Raw genomic sequence first — 20,375 nt, forward strand, 5'->3', positions numbered from 1 at the left:
GGTCTTGGGCGCTTCATCAAAGGGTCAGCTTGACCTTGGCTGGTCCTAGATACTGATAGAGGGGGAGAGAATTGTGAGGGAGTGAGTGTGGACCGGAAGGATGAGGAGGAGAGGGAGACACTTTTACTCCCCATGGAGCAGACACTGGGGGAGGAGATAGGTGGCAGGACCACACCAATAGATTTCAACACTTCCCGTTTCCATATTTCCTTACTTGGACTCGCTGGTTTACCTGCAACTTTATTAGGACTTCCAGGTTTATCCGTTTCCTTATTTGGACCTCCTTGTTTCCCAAGATTCTGATATGTTTTCCTTGCAAAACCCTTTGAGTCCTGTGGCAGCACCTTTGAATGACTATTTGTCCCCTGGGGCGTAGGGGGGGAGGTGGGGGAGTGTTTGGGACCCATCATTAGGGGATCCACTACAGCTGTGGGTTGCTGGGCTATGAGAGTGAGGGGGTCTGGGGTGAGAGATTGTGTGGCGGGTGTCCCTGGGTAGGAGAGGTCCACGGGGATGGGCATCAGCGAAGGAGAAGGTTTTGTTCTGGGTTTAGTTTGACCCTTGTGACGTCGGGTTTGGTGCGCGGGTTTGTTGGTTTGTCTCTTTGTGGAGTGGTTGACGCGGGGTTTGAGATTCTTGAAGTTTCCGTGAGGTTTTTTGTGATGCTTCTTCAACTGTTTCTTCTTTTTTACCCCCTTCACTTTCCCCTTGACCTCTTTTTCTTCCCCTTCAATCTCGTTGTCTCCCTCCTCTTTCTCACTCCCCTCTTCCTCTCTCTCATGCTCTCCCTCCTCATCCTCCAACAGGGTGGATGGCTTGTTGCTATTTCCTGGGTCTCCTCCATTCTGTGTCCCTGGTTCTGGCAGGCTGGGTATCTCTTGGCTGGAGGCGCCCAGGGATTGGTCAGTTGGGACTTGGGGGAGGGTCTTCCTCTGTCTTCCCTTCTTAGGAGCATGTGATTGGTCGGTGAGAATTCCACCCAGTAGGCCCTTAGCCGCTGCCCTCGCTAACACATCCTGGACAGACTCCACCTTCACAGGGTCTGCCTGAGAGGGAGGCAGAGAGAGAAAGGAAGCGGGAGAGTGTGAGGATGACAGAAAAGAATGGACAAGACTCCCAGGTGAACATTTTACAGGTAAAAGTACGATTCTTTGACGGAACAGAAATAACTCAAATAACAATGGGACAGATGTCTGTGTCCTTCAACTAAAAGAGGTCTAGAAAGAGAGGGAGAGAAAGAGGGAGAGAAGATGAGTGTTGGATGGCTTTGCAGTCCCACTGATGCAGTGTGCATAGTTGCTTACATCTGCCACGACTAAAAGATGAGTAGCTCCATCCCTCCATTCTCTCGTTCCCCCTTCCTCCCCCTCTCCTCAGAGAGGCAGCATGACTTCCACACGGAGCTCCCATTAAATTGATTCAGGACAAAATACTGCAGCTCACACTGCAGTTGGGTGCCAGACCCATAGGGTCCTTCATAGGCAGAGGGAAAGAGAGGGGGAAGAGAAAGGGGAAAAGAAGGAATAGAAAGAAAAGAGAAGGAGAAAGAGTGATGACGTGTCTAGTCATCTGCTGTGGCATTTACACAGAGGCCAAAAAAACGAAACAGTAATCCGCTTACTGGCTTGCTATCTCCTCTGTGTCTTTCTCTTTTCGTACTTCTCATTTCTCTCTGTAGTCTGTGTGTGTATGTGGAGCAAAGAGAGATTGTCTGGTCTCCTACAACTCTGTTACAGTCTGTAAGTTATGAGGAACTTTTTATACTGCAGCATTGTGCAGAGAGAGAAGCAGGGTTGAGGAAAATAAATAAAGCTTTACAGAGCTGAATGAATTTGGTGGGTGGGAGCGGGAAAGACTCAGTTTCAGTCCTATCTCGTGAGAACCCTTTGTACAGTTCTGTGTAGAGCTTGCAGCTGAATTCTGTTGAACAGCAGGGAAACAAATAAAGCTTCATCGAATTGAATTAATTTGGTGGAGAAGGGAGAGTCTAGAGGGAGCAAGCAGCAGGGTGGGGAGTGTACTGTACAGTAGGTCTTGTTATTTGGAGTGAGAAACACAAATGCTTTTACTCCCTCTGTCATCTCCTTCCCTCCTTTTCCAACCCTCCTCATGCCATCTCTCTATCCCATTCTCTGTCCACCCCTTGATCATATGTGTTTATTCAAAAATAATTGAGTAATAATTGAGTAATCCCCCGAGGGGAAATGGGTTTAATTGTCTCCATCCTTCGCCGCTCTATCCCTCTCTGTTGGTCAAGTAGAGCAGATTCTAGTGTTCCACTACAGGTGGACGTGGAGAGCAGAGCTCTGTATGGCCTTGCAGAGTGCTAACAGCTAGCAGCATTATTCCTGTAACTGAATCAGGCGATCAGCACTCATCTCATCCAACCTGTTAGAGGTGCAAGTGGATCTGATGACAGGGTCTGATTAAATTTGCACTCCGCCAAATGTGTGTGTGTGTGTGTAAGTGTGGGGGAGGTACAGGTGAGGTATGTGTTTGAATAGATCTCGGACTGGCCCACATTCTCTCTCTCCCTTGGTCCCCTCCACACACACTTTCTGCAGCATTCACAGAGCTGCAGGGTGAACAGAGAAGCAGCATCTCATTTCCTTCTGTGTTATTTCACTCATTTTATGAGCAAGGAGGGAGGGGTGAGGTAGGAATGTCTTGCAGAGCAAAGGGACAGACAGGGATAGGCAGTCTGGTTTAATATTTTAGCAGTCACAGCTACCAGTAGGTCTTCTGGATAATGGCTTATCTGCTGTTTTATTATTGACACAAAATAGGATGGTGTACTTTTGTTTATAGTTTGAAAGAAAGGTGTGTGTGTGTGTGTGTGTGTGTGTTTGGTGTGTTTTGGGATCTCCAAACAGTCTAGTGTCCCTGCAGGCAGGTAATAAAACATTGCAGTCTCAGCATAGCTGCAATGTGCTGTCCCAGAGCAATCACATGAGCACACACACACAAAGACACACACACAAACATTTGGATTCACTCTCATACCTCTCTGGCCAGCAGAGCAATGAAGCATCCATTTGTGTGCTCAGAAGGCTCCACCTTAAAGAACGTCTCTCTGGTTGTGTCTCTCCCCACTTCTGATCCAGAACCTTCTGACAGAACTGGACCACTCAACCTGGGAGAACAACACAGCACAGGCCTAGTTTAGAACCTAAAACCTAGAACCCAAACTGATAGGAACACGACAAATGACAGGTGTTGGAACACAACAAAGGTTACATTCCCTCGGGTAGAGCACTTAGAGAAGTTACGTAGAGAAAAAGAGTAGGTATAGAGAGGACTGGGGGAGAGTTGGGGTGAGAGAAGAGAAAGAAGAGATGGACGGGGGAGGGTTGGGGTGAGAGAAGAGAAAGAAGAGGGGAGGAGTGTGTGGCCTGGCGGAGTGAGACAGGGCTTAATGACAACGCAGCAGGCGTGAAACTGCTTTTTTGAAATCTTCCTCTCGTCTGCTCTCCTCCTCTCTTTCGCACCCCACTCCCCCCATATCAAGGATTAAGTCCTGTCCCCCCAGCAACCATAAGCGTTTCATCAGGTTGATCGCCAGCCCCTGACTGAGTGGATCTTTCTGTGTCTCCCTCACACACACACACATTCCACACATTCTCACTCGTTCCCATTCCTTGTCTTTCTCTCTCCTCTCCAGCTGTATCTGTGTGAGACTGTTTTCCCCTCCTTCACTGGTGTGTGTGTGTGTGTGCACATCTGTTGGGTTTGGGGTCATTGTCAGGACTCTCTGTTCTCATCATTAAAGTCATCGTCCTCATCCTCATCTTCATCCTCACCAACCCCTCAGCCAGACCCCACAGGTCAGGCCAGCACAAGTTCAATCTCAAACCTGATGGATCCATGTGCATGTCTTGTCACTCATAGATGTTTTGATCATTCTATTCTGAATAGTCAGACATTTAGCTGTTTAAAGTGTAGTAATATACGCTATCCAGAAAATGGTTAGCTGTTATGCTACAAAATTGTGCAAAATTGCTAATGATGGTGGGGTGGGGGTAAAATAGATCAATGACACTGTGTGGCACCTTTGTCATTATCATTGTGGCGCGAAGGACAAGGGACATCATCCATAATATCCCGCAGTAAAACACCTGATTGAATATTAAAATCAGTTTGATAATTTGAATTTTGAATGTGACTTTTATGGTTCATATTCTGAACTGTGAAAGAGGAAGTTACAACAATGTAGAATTTTACCTTTAGACTGGTGTGTGTGTGTGTGTGTGTGTGTGTACTTGTAAGGCAGTAGTTTGTGGTGTGTGACGGCCTTCTCCAAGACCCTCTTCACCAGAAGCTCGTTTTCTTCGGGATAAACTGAGCGTGTGCAGTAGACCACTGCCTGCACCTTAGGAACTAAGAGAGAGGAAGAGAAGGAAAAAAGAGAAGATGAAGAGGGACAGAGAGAGAGGGGGGGGGATGAGAGAGAGAGAGAGAGGGGGGGGGGGGGGATGAGAGCGTGAGTGAACATAATCTAGCAACTGACGTAAGCAGGCTTTAAAATATAATTGTCCAGGCTGTGGGGGGGGGGGTGGGGGGGGGGGGGATGTGCACTGTGTGCAGCAAACGGATTGAGTTGTAATGGAATGTGTGAGACAGAATTGTTTTTGTAGCATGGCAACTATCCACAGGCCCAGTGGTCAGTATAACACAGTGTTGTGAACACCAGGCAAGTCCCAACACACTTTCATAAGCAAGGAATGCAGTGCGTGTGTGCTAGTGTGGGCGTCTGTCTGCGTGTGTGTGTGTGTGTGTGTGTGTGTGTGTGTGTGTGTGTGTGTGTGTGTGTGTGTGTGTGTGTGTGTGTGTGTGTGTGTGTGTGTGTGTGTGTGTGTGTGTGTGTGTACTGTCGTGTGTATGTGCATGTGTGTGTTAGTGAAGGAGTGTGTTTGTAAGGATATGAGAAGGTGAAACTCTGGTAGTGGTACAGTTTCTTGTAAACCTGTCGAACACTCCATGTTGAGTTTGGATACATCAGCCTGAATACTGGAGTGTTTTTATATGGAACTTTTGGAACTGATTTTATGGTTTAACTTCGAAGGAGGTGCACATCTTCATTAATCCTTTTATAAGTGTATGTTCTTTAGGTGAGTTTATGAGCATTTTGTTTGTGTGTGTGTTTGTACACTCACAGCTGAGAGCGTGGGTGAGGTATTGTGTCTGGCGTGTCATCAGAGCGTGTATTCTGTTCTGCGAGACAGAGCCCTCCCCCTTCGACAGGTCCTGCAGCAGGTCGCAATCTGACAACAAGGAACAGCTACTTATTCACAAACTGGTAACTTCCTCTCCTCCTTCAGGTCTAAATGCTCGTGTCTTTCTCTTTGCCATCCATCCTTCCACATCTTTTCCAATGTACTTTATTTCCTCTGTCCACCCTCCCTCCCACCCACCCTCCCTCCTTTCCTCACCTCCATGTTCCGAGAGGAGGGTCTCCACTGGGTCATGGAGAGCTGAGCTGGAACACTGGGGCAGGATCAGGATGACCTTTAACCTCTGAAACCTGGAGTCCGACTGATCCAGCCCTCGGAAGTCCTCTGACAGAACACGGACATCTGTAGACACACACACGCACACACACACACACACAGGCTTTGTCTTTCTTACCAGCCTTGGACCTGTCATTGTTTGATTAGACTGATGAGTAATATCATTGTAGAATTAAGATGTTTTATTACACACAAGCAATTAGAATGAGTAACTAACTCTTTATGTCCATCTGGGCCAGGACCTTCTGCATCTGCTCTCTCTGAGTAGGGCTGTGCTCTCCTCCACACACCAGCACCCTGGCTGAGCAGGCAGAAGCTTGGACAGCTATGTGGGCCAGGGTGAGGGCAGAGAAGGACCCCACCACCAGAACGTCACTGTCTTTGGACAACAGGGGGCGCAGTGCACACGCGGCCAGACACACACTCCTGTCCTGGAGAGAAGAGGAGGATTACACTCACACACACGCACACACAATACCCCTCCCTCCCCCCCCCCCCTCCCCCCACACACACACAAATTCTCCCCTACCTGTATGTTGAGTGTGTGTTTTTTGGTGAGATGGCAGTTCTGTAGCAGGGTTATGAGCTGAGCAGGGAAGACCAGCATGTCTGGCCCCAGGGGGTCGTGGCAGTAGACACACCCCTCCAGGGTACTCACACCCCCCACCTCACACACACACCAGCTATGGAGCACCTCACACACTTCATCCACACTACAAGAAAGGAGAGAGGGATTCGTTGGGTCAAAAACACTGTGTGCGTGTGTGTGTGTGTGCGCCTGTGCGCATGTGTGTGTGTGTGTGTGTGTGTGTCTACCTGCTCTGGAATGTGTTGACCCAGGCGTACAGAGGCAGGGTTCTGGCTCTTCGTTGTTTGGTTCGGACCTGGTCTGAGAGCAGGCAGGAGATACTCACCAGATCCTGCTTCACCCTGCAGCGAGCTAGAGAAGCAGCCAGCTTGGTCTTACATCTGCGGAGTACACACACACACACCAACAGAGACAAGACAATCGTCATAAGGATTTATTTATTAAATAGTACATTTTGTGCATGTATATAGAATTGAACAAATGGTACAAATGCGACACACATACCTGTACAGACAGCCCTCCATCCTCTGCACTTCCAGCAGAGACTCCTCCCCTTCCCCTTTCAACCGCTCCCGGGCCAGGAACTTCCTGTCCTGGAAGTCATACAGCATCACCATCAGTAACGGCAACGAGTCCTCTGCCTGCAAAACAGGCCATCTTCATCACCGCCATCATCCTCGTCATCATTGTAGTCTCATTAGGTCCAATGAGCCATGTTCCTGCTCTGCTCTAACCTTTTGTTATTCATCCTCTCATCCCTCAATTCTCTCGATCCTCTCTTCCCTCCTTCCCCTCATCCATCTAATTATCCGTCTCTCAAGGTCCACAAATCTTGAGAGAGGAAGTATGATGTACTGAATTCTAAAAAGCGGCACCCTACAAGGTTTTATAGCTTTATATTGACAAAGAAACAACTCATCAACACACACACATAAACACGCACATACACACAGGTGACAAGTGTGTCTTCGTGGATGCGATAGATTGTTTGCTTTATTCAAATGATGTGCATGCTCGCGTGCATGTGTCAATTTGTCAGTAATTAAAATGTGGTTTATGGGGTAATTCCCAGTCTATCAGTGAGTGAGCACGTCTCTCTAGCTTCCCATAGCAGCACACTTCAGTACACCAGGACCAACCTGACTGCACACAGTCATGCATACAAACAGCATTTAACTTCGTCCTCAATTCCGATCTCCTCTTAGTGTAAGAACATACACTGAACATCCATCAATAAATCAATGAAAGAACTATATTCAGGCTTATTAAAATTGTAAATACAGATGCTGGGGTCCCAAGATGTTACATGGTTGTGGTAAATGTGAAAGATGGGTTATTTATATATTTATACCCCTAATTAAATTTAGGTTAATATGGCTAGAAGCTTTTCTAGTGTATACAAAAGTATTTTTCTTTCAAATCTACATTTTAAAACGTTTTACAAGTCAATGGAATCTCACATTCTGAAGTAAGCCGCTTCGTCTTCCAGAGTAGGGCAGACAGTCTGTCGCTTCTAATAACAGTCACTTGTGAGTGGGTGGGAGGTTACGCAGAGGTGGGTATGAAATATTGAATATGGTTAGATGTGTTTTAAGAGCTCACGATTTGCTGGGAGGTGTGGAAGCAGCTGTCAATCACGACATCTTCAAGAAGATCTTGGTCTGGAACAGGAAAGTTGTGTCTGTTATTTCTTCTGAGTGGGATTTCTTTCCTCTGTGTGTGTGTTTGTGTGTGTGCACATGCAGTGCTGAGAATGTCAGTTTTATCTTCACTCACACAGAGCATAAGCTTCAAAATGAACTATGAAGCAAACATATATCTGCAGCCACCAGGTAAATACTCCATTCATATGAGAGCACTGTACCGGCAGATGCTGGCACTCACAGCTATTCACTGTAACGATAAGCAGGTCCTACCTCAGATGAGGGTAAAAAAAAAGCTAAAGCAAGAATAAGCCAAATAATCTCTTAATTAAGTTGACTCTGAAAGTCAGAGGGCATGCTGGATGTAGTCAAATGGGTGTTGGGAAAGGATTACTTGCCAATTAACTAATTCTCAAATCCGAATGGGTCTGGAACCTCTCAGTTCATATTGGATTTCCATGGGGTGCATTTGGGTTCAGACCAAAATGGACGCAATTGGAAAGAATTGGATGGTTTCAGCCAATCAGAACAATGAAATGTCATCTTGGTTATACAGTATACGAAAATGCGTTGACAACGCTTCTTTGGACAGTCATCGTATGAAACCTGCCCCCGTTTCAAATAAAGGGTTGTGATTGGAGGGAAATCTGTTTGAATGGGAAGCTGGCCAGACCCATATGTCAAAGCAAATAAAACATGAGCTTGCAGATGAATCTGGCTCCGCAAGAGCACCCCAGGTGTTCATATTTTTATATTATAAGATTATTGAGTACTGTTTTTTCTATTAACCCACACTGAAAATGTGTCTACATCGCTCATGCAATGCATCAGCACACCCTTTTACATTCCATAAACACACACGTCAAGAACAATACAGTGGTACAAAACCACACACACACACATTTCAGTGTGTTGAATGCCAGCTCGTAGGCCTGTCTCTCCGATATCATTTCATTGGATGCCACTGGAAGGGGTGTGTCCTCCTTTTTCCCATAGCGTATCAGCTGTTGTGTGATTGGCTTGTCCACACGCAGGTGCTCAAAAATGACTGTTGCGAGCTGGTAAACATGATCTGATGGGCCAAAAGGCAGAGAGAGGCCTGGCACTGAAAGTGAAAAAAGGGAGGTACATGTCATTTGCAAAATAACCGACAGGGTCAAACATTTGGACAAACATTGTCCCAGCAGTTGTCAGTGCTAGTCAGGATACAACAGTATTTTCATTCAACAGTCACCAACAGTCATGCAAACCCCCCAAATATATTTTTTATACTGAAATATGTGTGTGTGTGCATTTTTTTGACGTGTGTATTTATTGAATGGGAAAGGGTGTGCTGATGCATTGAAAAAGCAATGTAAAACCATTTTTTACATTTTTTAAAACACAGACAGATAGGAGTCGTATGGGGATCTAATCCTAGATAAGTAAGGACTCCTTACCCTGTTTTTAGGGTTGGGTTTAGGGCCCGGGCTAGGGTTAAGAGTTCCAGACTGCTGTGACCTTTATCGTTGGTCTGACCATGACAAAGGGTAGTTTAGAGTGCCTGTTCACTCCCCTCTACCTACCGTGTTTACCCTTTGAGTCTCTGCAGATGGCCAGTTGGACAGCATAGACAAAGGCAGGCTTCTACACATCTTATCTTTCCTTATCTTAACGCCATCTGGTCAAACGGTAAGGGTCGAATTATCTTTGTATATTTTTTTCTTACATTTAACAGACAAGCTAGAGTAAAGATCCATTAAACTTGTGTCAAAGCTCTGAATGGGACGACAGACCCCGTTACGCAGAGAGCAGGGTGTTTACTGAGCCGAACTTGAGCCCTGCAGCCAAATGTAAATAAAACGCATTTCGACCAGTCACGGACGAAACAAGATCTCAGTGTGTCCCGGAGGCTATTCATGTGAGACCGTGGAGCCTGTAATCCGCCACAAGTAATTGGGCTCCTGGTCTCGCAATTAGGGAAGACAGTCAGAGGCGTCATGGTGAATAAGTTATGAGCCCTGTCCGCATCGAGACAAAAGTCCCTTGGTCATTGACCCACTTCTGCTTAATATTCAGGACGGCATATTAAACACAGGACTGATGAAAATAAATTAGCCTAAACCTGCGTTCTAGTTGTCCTTGATATTTGGGGATGAATAAGTCGAGGTTTAATTTTGTACAAACGATTGTGAATTCAGTCAATAATGTAGTGTAATTTCAAAGTTTTCAATGTGGACATGCTAGCGATCACCTATGCAATACCTAATCGATAGAAACTGCAAGGCATCTAGTTCCCCAGCTGGTGCGGAACAGAAGAGATGTCTCTGTCTTGTTAAAAAAAAATGAAAAAAAAGCGACGAGGGCTTAGTAAGATGCACGTGGGACTGTACCCTGGTTATTGCACAAGAGGTCTTACCTTTATTCCAAAGGATTCCTTGCTTTCCGACGTTTAGGTCCACTTCACAAAGTTTCAAATTGTTATGAAATAACTCCATATTTATATTACCTGTACTGAAGGCTACTAATAAACATACGGTTCAAACTCAACTTCTGTTGAAAACTGGAGATTTGGTTCTATCATTTGACAACGCTCAAGGACTCTCCACGGTGCGCATCTGGCCTAGTTGCGGGACTCGAGCTGGAGCACGATGCCCATGCTTAAGTTTTCAACGTCATGGTAACAATATGCTAACTCTTAGGACTACTTTTGCAGTCTGACGGTGGTGTGGTACAGCATGAAACAGCTTCGGCCACCTAAGGAGCCAGGCTTTGAAAACTGGCCATTACAAGAAGGATCATATATTAAGTAAAGTATTGTATATTTATGCGATAATAATATTTCACAAACGTAAGATCTATAAGGCAAAAAATATGCGTTTTACTGCTTAAAAAACGGAAAACTCAAAAGAAATGTGGTAAAAATGTGTTAGGTGATTCTGTAAGGCAAATTAATCAAATAAAAAGTGTATGGAGATCATACTGTTTTTACACATACAAATTACTTAATCAGTATCAATCAATCAATCAATAATTTATAAACGTTTTATTTTTGTTTTTTTATACTTGGAGTAACTGGAGTAAAAATACTCCAGTAAACTAAAATGTAGACGCAAGTTTTTGGATCAAGTTGCGTCCTCTAGTGTCTAGTTGAAGAAATGCCATAATACGCGTTTGACAATGCGTGATGTTGAACAGCAGGGGGCAGCTGTTCACTCAAAGTAATTAGGATTTCCGGAAATGCATCAAGAAGAAGAAAATTCCCCCATGCTAGCAAAGTCTCGCGATACAGATCACACCGGGTATCTGAACGCGGGTGGCTGAGAAAGCAAGCGAATGAATCGCCTGTGACTAGCCCGTGCCTTTCATTATAAACAATAGGATCATACGTTTTAGCTCGAAGAAAGTTTTTAAAACAATCTCTGGCAGTGAACGTTGGGTGTTAGTCATCGATTAACTCACAATCTGGTTAGATCTAGGGAACAATTCGGTAAGAATGTCCGAAACTGGAAACGGCGCTGAACAGCGGGAAGAGCCGAGTGAACTTGAAGAAATCGGAGGAGTGGAGGTGAGCAAAATATGCAACAATGCGGGCGCTATTGTTTTGAGTTGGTGTTACGTTACACGATTAAACGAGTGCTTAGTGTAATTTAACAAATCCGCTTGCCCGTAGCTAAGTTGTTATGAAACAAGTCAAACTTTCAATTGGCCAGCGAGGTTGAGTTGTAATGTTAGCCCTACCGCTAGCTTGCTAGCTTCATAGATAACAAACAGCTCTGGTCCATCTTCCCGGGAGAATGTGTTGTCACGCTACAGCAGGAGGAGGCCAGCTTGTATAACGACGTTCCAGCCTAGATCTAGCTAGCAGTAGCTAACGCTACTAGCAAGCAGCTTGCCAGTTTTAATCTCAATTCGTCTACTTTTGTGAAGACAAGTTTTACCCATACGACCTATCGACCATTCACCCCAATGCATTGTGATGGGACTAGTGACACTAGTTCGATATTAGTAGCTAGTTCGATAGTATTTAGAAAGCAACCCGTAACGGTTGATTTGGTCAATTTAGAATCTTGTCCTTTTGCCTGGCCATGATGGCTTAGACGCAGATCGCCTAAAAACGGAGCCGATTAGCTTCAAGCACAACTACTCAACTGAATAGTCTTGTAATACTGATAGACATAGCGCATCGAGGTAGCGCAAGAAGTGGCCCAGATGTGGTCATATCAGTGCGTCTCGTGTATATACGGAAGTTCAGCCACATGATGGGGCTAGCCAGAAGGTGCGACAACAAATAAGATCGGAGAGGAGCTTGCTTCGAGTCCGATAGCTTACTCCGATTCATGAGATAGCTCCAGAAACGCATTACCTGTGCATCAAATCACACATTGCGATAACCCCCTTGTCTCCAGGAGAAGGATGACGCCACCAAAGCGGGAAAGGAGTCTTCTGGTGCAGGACAGGGGGAGGAAGAAGGATCCTCTTCTTCCCAAATCACACCTGAGGAGACACGAGGTTATGAAGAGAAAGTGGTGAGCTCACCCATTCACCTCAAGTGTGCACTGCATCGGTGGCCACAAACTGTTGTGTTTTCTCCTCAACCCCGTGTTTGAACTCAGACGCCCAAACAAATGCTCATGTATTTGCAGGAGTCGGACCGCACCAACCGTTTTGAGTATCTCCTGAAACAAACGGAGGTGTTTGCCCATTTCATCCAGCCGGCGGCACAGAAAACGCCAACCTCCCCTCTCAAGATGAAGCCCGGGCGCCCTCGCATCAAGAAGGACGAGAAGCAGAACCTGCTCTCTGCTGGAGAGTAAGTAAATGCAATAAATATGGATTCCAGCTGTGTGCTTTTACTATTTTTCAAAAATGATAATTCCAACAAAATGTGATTTAAAGACGTTTGTCAAGTGAACTAAACAGGCTCATCTCTGACAGTAACCGCCATCGTCGAACAGAGCAGGAGGAGGATGAGGAGCTGTTAAGCGAGAACAGCAAAGCCACCGCCGTCTGCACCCGTTTTGACGACTCCCCCTCCTGTATGTTCACACAACCTTCCACCCCCCCAACACACTTTTAATACAGGAAACATACACATAGTCTCCAGAAAATATATGTCCAATGTGGAAAGGGTGCTCAACAGGGTGCTAAATGTTTGTTTTCCACCCACCTAGTTGTGAAAGCAGGTAAAATGAGGGACTACCAAGTCCGTGGTCTGAACTGGTTGATTTCCCTGTATGAGAATGGCATCAATGGCATCCTTGCTGATGAAATGGTAAGCACGGCCAACTTTTTGCTTGGTTACATTTCTGTTTATTCGAGAAAGAATGTGTGTGTGTGTGTGGACAAGGGAGTTTGTGCAGGGTTTTACCTGTGTGTGTGTGTGTGTGTGTGTGTGTGTGTGTGTGTGTGTGTACCTGGCTGATTTTATGTGTGAAACATGCATACTTACAAGTATAAGCATGCCTGTGTGTTTGAGAGAAAGATGGATGGATGTTTGTTTTGCTTACTTCTGCGTGCCGTCTTCCAGGGTTTGGGAAAGACCCTACAGACCATCTCTCTACTGGGCTACATGAAGCACTACAGGAGTATCCCTGGGCCTCACATGGTCCTAGTGCCCAAGTCCACCCTCTACAACTGGATGAACGAGTTCAAGCGCTGGGTGCCGTCCCTCCGAGCAGTCTGCCTCATCGGAGACAGAGAAGAGAGGGTGAGCTTCCCTAAGAACCGACTTAGGGCGGGAAAGTAAAGTAATGACAGCTGTATTTACAGTTGAGTTAGAAAATGCGATAGAACTGAATGAACTACATGTGCCAATGCACTGTGTCCTTAACTTGACTGATGCTTGGAATATAGTTTTTTAACCGTACGACTGTAAGACTGAACCTCTTCATAAACGTGTAAACAACACAGTGGGTATACAGGAATATAACCATCACAATGCAACTTCAGTAAGACACAAGGCTGTCGTGTAGGATCAGCAGTGTTAGGAATGCTGATGTTAGCTAGCCTACGTTTTGATACTTTGCCCACACTTACCCCTGTGTGTGTGTGTGTCCTTCCTCCTCTCAGACGGCCATGATCAGGGACGTCTTGCTTCCGGGAGAATGGGACGTGTGCGTCACGTCCTACGAGATGCTGATCATCGAGAAGGCAGTCTTCAAGAAGTTCAACTGGAGGTACCTGGTCATAGACGAGGCCCACAGGATCAAGAACGAGAAGTCAAAGGTGTGGGACAAAAGCCAAAACGACACCGTATTCTGTTCAAACTGTTGTTTTAGATTCCTTCGATTGGTCCATGCAAACAGTCCCAGCTGGTCATAGGGTTACTGGTCTCTCAGTCCTCATTGGGTTGGTCGCGCCTAACGGGTCTGTGTCTCTGCCCCCAGCTGTCTGAGATCGTCAGAGAGTTCAAGACCACCAACCGCCTGCTGCTGACCGGCACCCCACTCCAGAACAACCTCCACGAGCTGTGGGCGCTGCTCAACTTCCTGCTGCCCGACGTCTTCAACTCCTCAGAGGTGAGAGAGAGAGAGAGAGATAGAGGGACAGAGGTAGAAAAGAGAGGTGAAGTCAGGGGAGACGAGGGAAAACACACTGGTGTGTGTGTGTGTGAGAGAGTTTGGAAAAGGGGGGGGGGGGGGGGGGGGGGGAGGAGAGATATGCATACACACAGAGTGAGAAAGAAAGACAGAATTTATGTTTGGTTCAACATGCAGTGCACACAGCACAAGAAACTCATCCCTGCTTTTATTCTATATTTGTAAAATGTTTTATGTGAATTCATTCCGAGTTTTTGTTTTAAAAGGACTTTGATGCCTGGTTCGACACCAACAACTGCCTGGGTGACCAGAAGTTGGTGGAGCGTCTTCACACTGTGAGTGAAAGAAAGGCTCTCTTGCACATTGACAATATGCATGATTGGTTACTCTCGCTTCCTCGTGGCCCTTGGCTACAGTTGCCCTTGGCTACAGTTGCTGACGAAGAGAGTGTGCATGTGTGTAGGTACTGCGTCCATTCCTGCTGCGTCGTATCAAAGCGGACGTGGAGAAGTCGCTGCTTCCTAAGAAGGAGGTCAAGATGTACGTGGGGCTGAGCAAGATGCAGAGAGAGTGGTGAGTGACCCCAGCCTACCCAGGGCTTGTTCACCTCTTAGCAGGTCGATGTTAAGATCTTGGGAGTCAGGTGGCTGAGCGGTTAGGGAATCGGGCTAGTAATCTGAAGGTTGCCAGTTCGATTCCCGGCAGTGCCAAATGATGTTGTGTCCTTGGGCAAGGCACTTCACCCTACTTGCTTCAGGGGAATGTCCAACCAATGGCCAACCAAAGCAACAGACACCAAACCTTTTTGGTCCCTGTCCTCCCAGGTACACCAAGATTCTGATGAAGGACATCGACATCCTGAACGCGGCAGGCAAGACGGACAAGATGCGTCTGCTGAACGTGCTGATGCAGCTCAGGAAGTGCTGTAACCACCCCTACCTGTTCGACGGCGCCGAGCCCGGCCCGCCCTACACCACCGACATCCATCTGTCGGTCAACAGCGGCAAGATGGCCGTCCTGGACAAGCTGCTGCCCAAGATGAAGGTTCAAGGTGAGTGCAGTGTCTTGGTTTCACATATACGGATGCTATCCGCTCTCCTCTATGAAGGAACATATACGTAGACAGTGTAATTGAACAACAGGTTTCTGTCCCAAGAGGTTGAAACCAGGAAGTGATGTTGCACAGTTTGTAGAAGCCCTCCAGCATGGCTCACCTCAGTAGGCCAAGTTGGGTAGCTGAGTATGATTGAAAGCTGTAAGCCCCTCCCCCCTCTAGGATCTCGTGTGCTGATCTTCAGCCAGATGACCAGGATGCTGGACATCTTGGAGGACTACTGCATGTGGAAGAACTACGGCTACTGCCGCCTGGATGGACAGACGCCCCACGAGGAACGACAGGTAAGACGGACACTTTTTAGGCCCTACTGTGTCCCTTTTGTAAATCCATTTTGGTTCTGGAAAGACTTCAGATGCCGACTACATGCTTTAACTTTGAAGACGGGAAGAGTAAAAATGTTCTCACATGCCCCCCTCTCCCTTACCAGATCTCCATCAACGCGTTCAACGAGCCCAACAGCAGCAAGTTCCTCTTCATGCTGAGCACCAGGGCGGGGGGTTTGGGTATCAACCTGGCAACCGCTGACGTGGTCATCCTCTATGACTCTGACTGGAATCCTCAGGTTGACTTGCAGGCCATGGTCAGTACTCCTAATATATATTTCCGTGTAGTAAATCATATTGGATACATATTTTTTCTGGTGCCAGCATTTTTCTATTTCTTGATTTTCCAAGGTTTTGAGTCATATCTGTAATTCAAAACAATACAGGATTTAACCAGCCAAGTTATTGATTGAGCAGCTAAAGACAACTAGCATATTTAAAGTGTTAATAGTGTATTGAATGAGTTTTTTTCTGTCCGGCAACTGTGTGAATCATCTGAATCCTGATTGGTCCATTTTTCCGTGTCCCTCAGGACCGAGCCCACAGGATTGGTCAGCAGAAGCAGGTGCGCGTGTTCCGCTTTATCACAGAGAACACAGTGGAGGAGAGGATTGTGGAACGCGCCGAAATGAAGCTCCACCTTGACTCCATCGTCATTCAGCAAGGTAACCACACCACTTCTGCTCCAAAATGGCCACCCATGTGACTGTGTTTACTCAGGAGCACTATAAAACAGCAGACGTTGGCCATTTTGGATCTGACCATGTCAGTTTCAGATCCGTATATTTAAGTAGTTTGAATATTATAGCAACTGAGTATTGTGTGTGGGGGATGCAGGCCGGCTAGTGGACCCCAACCTCAACAAGCTGGGCAAGGACGAGATGCTGTCCATCATCCGCCACGGCGCCACCCACGTCTTTGCCTCCAAGGAGAGTGACATCACGGATGAAGACATCGACGAGATCCTTGAGAGAGGAGAGAAGAAGGTCAGGATGAAGGCTATAAAACTGGTTTTATAGGGAGTCAGGTGGCTGAGCGGTGAGGGAATCGGGCTAGTAATCCGAAGGTTGCCAGTTCGATTCCCGGTCATGCAAACTGACGTTGTGTCCTTGGGCAAGGCACTTCACCCTGCTTGCCTCGGGGGAATGTCCCTGTATTCACTGTAAGTCGCTCTGGATAAGAGCGTCTGCTAAATGACTAAATGTAAATGTATATCAGAAACGCCATTTATTGGATTCAGTGAAAACTCTCCAGCTCCTGTGTTGAATGTCTGTGTTCATGTCCGGTTCCTCCAGACCATTGAGATGAAGGAGAAGATGGAGAACCTGGGCGAGAGTTCTTTGAGGAACTTCAGCATGGACACGGAGAACGCCGCGGCATACACAGTGTACTCTTTCGAAGGAGAGGACTACAGGGAGAAAAAGAAGGTAGCGTCCCTTTAAGGCTCCAGGCTCCGCCCCTTCATTCATTTCCATGTCCTCCAGGCCCTATGTAAGCCGTTGGCTTTCTGCTCTTGTAGGTTATTACAAACTGGATCGAACCGCCCAAGAGAGAAAGGAAGGCCAACTATGCGGTGGATGCCTACTTCCGAGAGGCCCTCCGCGTCAGCGAACCCAAAGCACCCAAGGTGAGACTTTTCCCTACCGCCCCCCTCAGGGCAGGTGGTGTAAGCACACCCTGAAAGATGATTACCCAATGTTCACCACCAAGAATAAATCTCTGGGCCTTGTAGAAATATATATATATATATATATATAACCTTCCTCCCCCCCCCACCCCACATTCCTCCATCTCTCTTGTAGGCTCCTCGCCCCCCCAAGCAGCCCAATGTTCAAGACTTCCAGTTCTTCCCCCCTCGCCTATTTGAGCTGCTGGAGAAAGAGATTCTCTTCTACAGGAAGACCATCGGTTACAAGGTCCGTCCAGTGTCCCCTGGCCTCTGCACTTCTCTGTTTGCAGTATAATGTCTCGAAAGAGAGCAGGGTGAAATAAATCTGTGTGTTTCTATTCAGGTTCCTCGCAACCCAGACCTCCCCAACTCTGCCCAGCAACAGAAGGAGGAGCAGGCCAAGATTGACGATGCAGAGGCCCTATCAGAGGAGGAGCTTGAGGAGAAGGAGAATCTCCTCTCGCAGGTATATGGTGTCCAGGGCAGGCTGTACTAATCTGCTCAACATGGTTTCGTTTGTGTTTTTTGTATGCACACACTCATCGACAATAACTTGCACCCAGGGCTTCACAATTTGGAACAAGCGTGACTTTAACCAGTTCATCAAAGCCAATGAGAAGTGGGGGCGAGACGACATCGAAAACATCGCCAGGGAGGTCGAAGGCAAAACCCCAGAAGAGGTCATGGAATATTCTGGTAAAAGCAACAAAAAAGTCCTTCAGCACCCAAAACAACCTATTTTTTTTTTTTACCCATTGAGGACTTTACAATGTCCTTGATGACCAACACAGAGGGGAAGAAAATCTCTGTCCTAAACCTGGAGCGCTGGTCCTTGATCCTCGTTGAGGATCCTGTCGGGGGGGAAACGCACTCCCTCAGAGAGAACGCGTCCGTTTACGTGGATGAGTAGCATGACCTCAACTCGTCTGTGTTTTTTCTTCTCCCAGCGGTGTTCTGGGAGCGCTGCAACGAGCTGCAGGACATAGAGAAGATCATGGCCCAGATCGAGAGAGGAGAAGCCAGGATCCAGAGGAGGATTAGCATCAAGAAGGCGCTGGACTCCAAGGTAGCTGAAGCCAACACAGTCATCTTTTTAAAGGCATCATAAGCAATGTTGAATTTTAGTTGCACTTGTACCGGAAAACAAATGGCAAAAAAACAAAAACATATATTTAAACCCAAATCCCTCTGTAACCCCCCCCCCCCCCCCCCCCCCCCCCCCCCCTAGATTGGGCGATACAAGGCCCCATTCCACCAGCTTCGTATCTCCTACGGCACCAACAAGGGCAAGAACTACACAGAGGAGGAGGACCGCTTCCTTATCTGCATGCTGCACAAGCTGGGCTTCGACAAGGAGAGCGTCTACGACGAGCTGCGTCAGTGCATCCGCAACTCACCCCAGTTCCGCTTCGACTGGTTCCTCAAGTCCAGGACCGCCATGGTAAAAACGTTGTTTATGTCGAAGTTGCTCTCCATAGTGTCCTTTTACAATACTTTCCAAGTTGTTTTGGGGTTAATGTGTGTGTGTGTGTGTGTAGGAGCTCCAGAGGCGATGCAACACACTGATTACGCTGATTGAGCGAGAGAACATGGAGCTGGAGGAGAGGGAGAAGGCAGAGAAGAAGAAGAGAGGACCTAAGTCTAGCTCGGTAAGAAGCTGCCGTCACACCACCCTGCCAGCAGGACATGAAGATACCCCTTTCTAAAACTATCATGTCAACAAATGTGCCATACAGTTGTTAATCTGTAGAGACATCGTCAGAAATTCACCATCTGTTTTTTTTGTTTGTCATCTTTTGTCTTCCTCAGACCCAAAAACGCAAGTCTGAGGGAACTCCGGACGGACGTGGGCGCAGGAAAAAACTCAAGCTGTGATGCAGTGAACATCAGGTGCCCGAGGACGGAAGAAGAGAGAGGAGAGAGCAACAAGACAGCTAGTCGTAACGTCTGTTGCATTTTTTTTTTTCTTTACGGGTCGTGACGATGTACTGTACAACTTAAAAAAAAAATCCCCTCAGAGGACTAAGCTTCTTTGCTTGTAGCTCGGCTCGTTCTAGGTAAGGTTTAGTTGTTCGCAGGCCTGCCTTGTTAGACTCAACCCCATAGCTGCAGCCGCACTGGGTTTTTTTGTTTTGTTTATTTTCTACCTTTTTTACTAGTACTTGAGGTGATATAATAAATGTATTTATGCCTGTTTGGTTGTGTACCACATTCCTTTTCCTGTAACAATGTGTCCCTTTTTTATTTTGAAGAACCTCATTTGTTTTTCTTTACCTACAAGGGTTGAAAATGTGTCTTTTTGTAATATGTCTCAATAAACTACCACTGTTTTTTAAAAACTGCTAACAGAATGTTATTTTGGTGAATATAAATCCTGAAAGTTAGTATTAATGTTAAATTTACATTTATTCAATGAAAGTTGGCTTGTACATGTCCAGAAAGGTTAATATCAGAATCCCCTGAAAAGTATAAATACTTATTTTGTGTATGTTAATATATATCAATTATCAATATAAAGTTTTGTGGACCACAGGCTTTGATTTGGTGCTTTTCAGTCACACAAGGAGCTAAGAAAAATTTGAGAAAAGGAAAGTGGCAGAGAAAAGTCATTTCCTGCCTTGTCTGCAATGCAGCATTAGCCTTAGTACTGCCCTGTTATTTCAAGTATTTTCTGGAAATATTATTCCTGGATGATGACAGATCACACAGTAAACAATGGGAGCCATCTGGCAGCTCAGGACCCCAGTCAGTGTAGCAACTCTCAGTAGGCTTAGGCAGTATTGCCAGATCTGACTAATTGGCTGGCAGGATTGTCTGCATTTACATGCAGGCAAACATGCACAGCGACCACACCGTTACTGGACCCACTGCACCAGTTGACTGTTTGGTGACGGAGTATAAAAGTAGCCTAGAAACAAAGGCTAATTTAATCCTGATTGTTCCACACCATCATCAATAATTGCTCGCACCTGTTGGGCAATCAAGACTTACTGAGCCACAGGTGTG

General features: G+C 46.5%; 2 protein-coding genes across 2 annotated transcripts; one reads left to right on the forward strand and one right to left on the reverse strand.

Moving 5' to 3' along the window:
- Positions 1-16: 16 nt before the first annotated feature.
- Positions 17-8,983, reverse strand: LOC136956428 (putative methyltransferase NSUN7). The gene is made up of 13 exons (XM_067250323.1): positions 8,974-8,983; positions 8,641-8,811; positions 7,699-7,757; positions 6,601-6,737; positions 6,324-6,476; positions 6,037-6,220; positions 5,725-5,938; positions 5,430-5,573; positions 5,154-5,261; positions 4,260-4,377; positions 3,004-3,133; positions 426-1,046; positions 17-52 (listed from the first exon to the last, which is right to left on the reverse strand). Exons 1-13 carry the CDS (start codon positions 8,981-8,983, stop codon positions 17-19), a joined length of 2,085 nt encoding a protein of 694 aa, XP_067106424.1.
- Positions 8,984-11,046: 2,063 nt separating this feature from the next.
- Positions 11,047-19,823, forward strand: LOC136956894 (SWI/SNF-related matrix-associated actin-dependent regulator of chromatin subfamily A member 5). Its single transcript, XM_067250934.1, has 24 exons — positions 11,047-11,286; positions 12,128-12,247; positions 12,365-12,531; positions 12,657-12,757; positions 12,893-12,993; positions 13,249-13,428; positions 13,791-13,946; positions 14,108-14,239; positions 14,527-14,595; positions 14,724-14,833; positions 15,085-15,311; positions 15,537-15,658; positions 15,805-15,957; positions 16,233-16,365; positions 16,538-16,686; positions 16,996-17,127; positions 17,220-17,327; positions 17,503-17,616; positions 17,713-17,835; positions 17,933-18,065; positions 18,317-18,435; positions 18,598-18,810; positions 18,908-19,018; positions 19,179-19,823. The coding sequence occupies exons 1-24, from the start codon at positions 11,215-11,217 to the stop codon at positions 19,242-19,244; spliced, it is 3,111 nt and encodes a 1,036-aa protein (XP_067107035.1). The 5' UTR covers positions 11,047-11,214; the 3' UTR covers positions 19,245-19,823.
- The last annotated feature ends 552 nt before the right edge of the window (positions 19,824-20,375 follow it).

Source organism: Osmerus mordax, chromosome 14 (assembly GCF_038355195.1).
Source record: "Osmerus mordax isolate fOsmMor3 chromosome 14, fOsmMor3.pri, whole genome shotgun sequence".
NCBI lineage: Eukaryota > Metazoa > Chordata > Actinopteri > Osmeriformes > Osmeridae > Osmerus > Osmerus mordax.

What these genes read in the sequence shown, in the direction of transcription:
- LOC136956428 (XM_067250323.1), bottom strand. An exon ending in TCCACACCTCCCAGCAAATC is followed by an intron (nt 6,738 to 7,698) that starts GTGAGCTCTTAA and finishes CCTGTTTTGCAG; the next exon opens with GCAGAGGACTCGTTGCCGTT. An exon ending in CCTCCTCTCGGAACATGGAG is followed by an intron (nt 5,262 to 5,429) that starts GTGAGGAAAGGA and finishes CCTTGTTGTCAG; the next exon opens with ATTGCGACCTGCTGCAGGAC.
- LOC136956894 (XM_067250934.1), top strand. Translation starts at nt 11,215, where the DNA reads ATGTCCGAAACTGGAAACGGCGCTGAACAGCGGGAAGAGCCGAGTGAA. An exon ending in GCCCAAGATGAAGGTTCAAG is followed by an intron (nt 15,312 to 15,536) that starts GTGAGTGCAGTG and finishes TCCCCCCTCTAG; the next exon opens with GATCTCGTGTGCTGATCTTC. An exon ending in GAGGACCTAAGTCTAGCTCG is followed by an intron (nt 19,019 to 19,178) that starts GTAAGAAGCTGC and finishes TGTCTTCCTCAG; the next exon opens with ACCCAAAAACGCAAGTCTGA.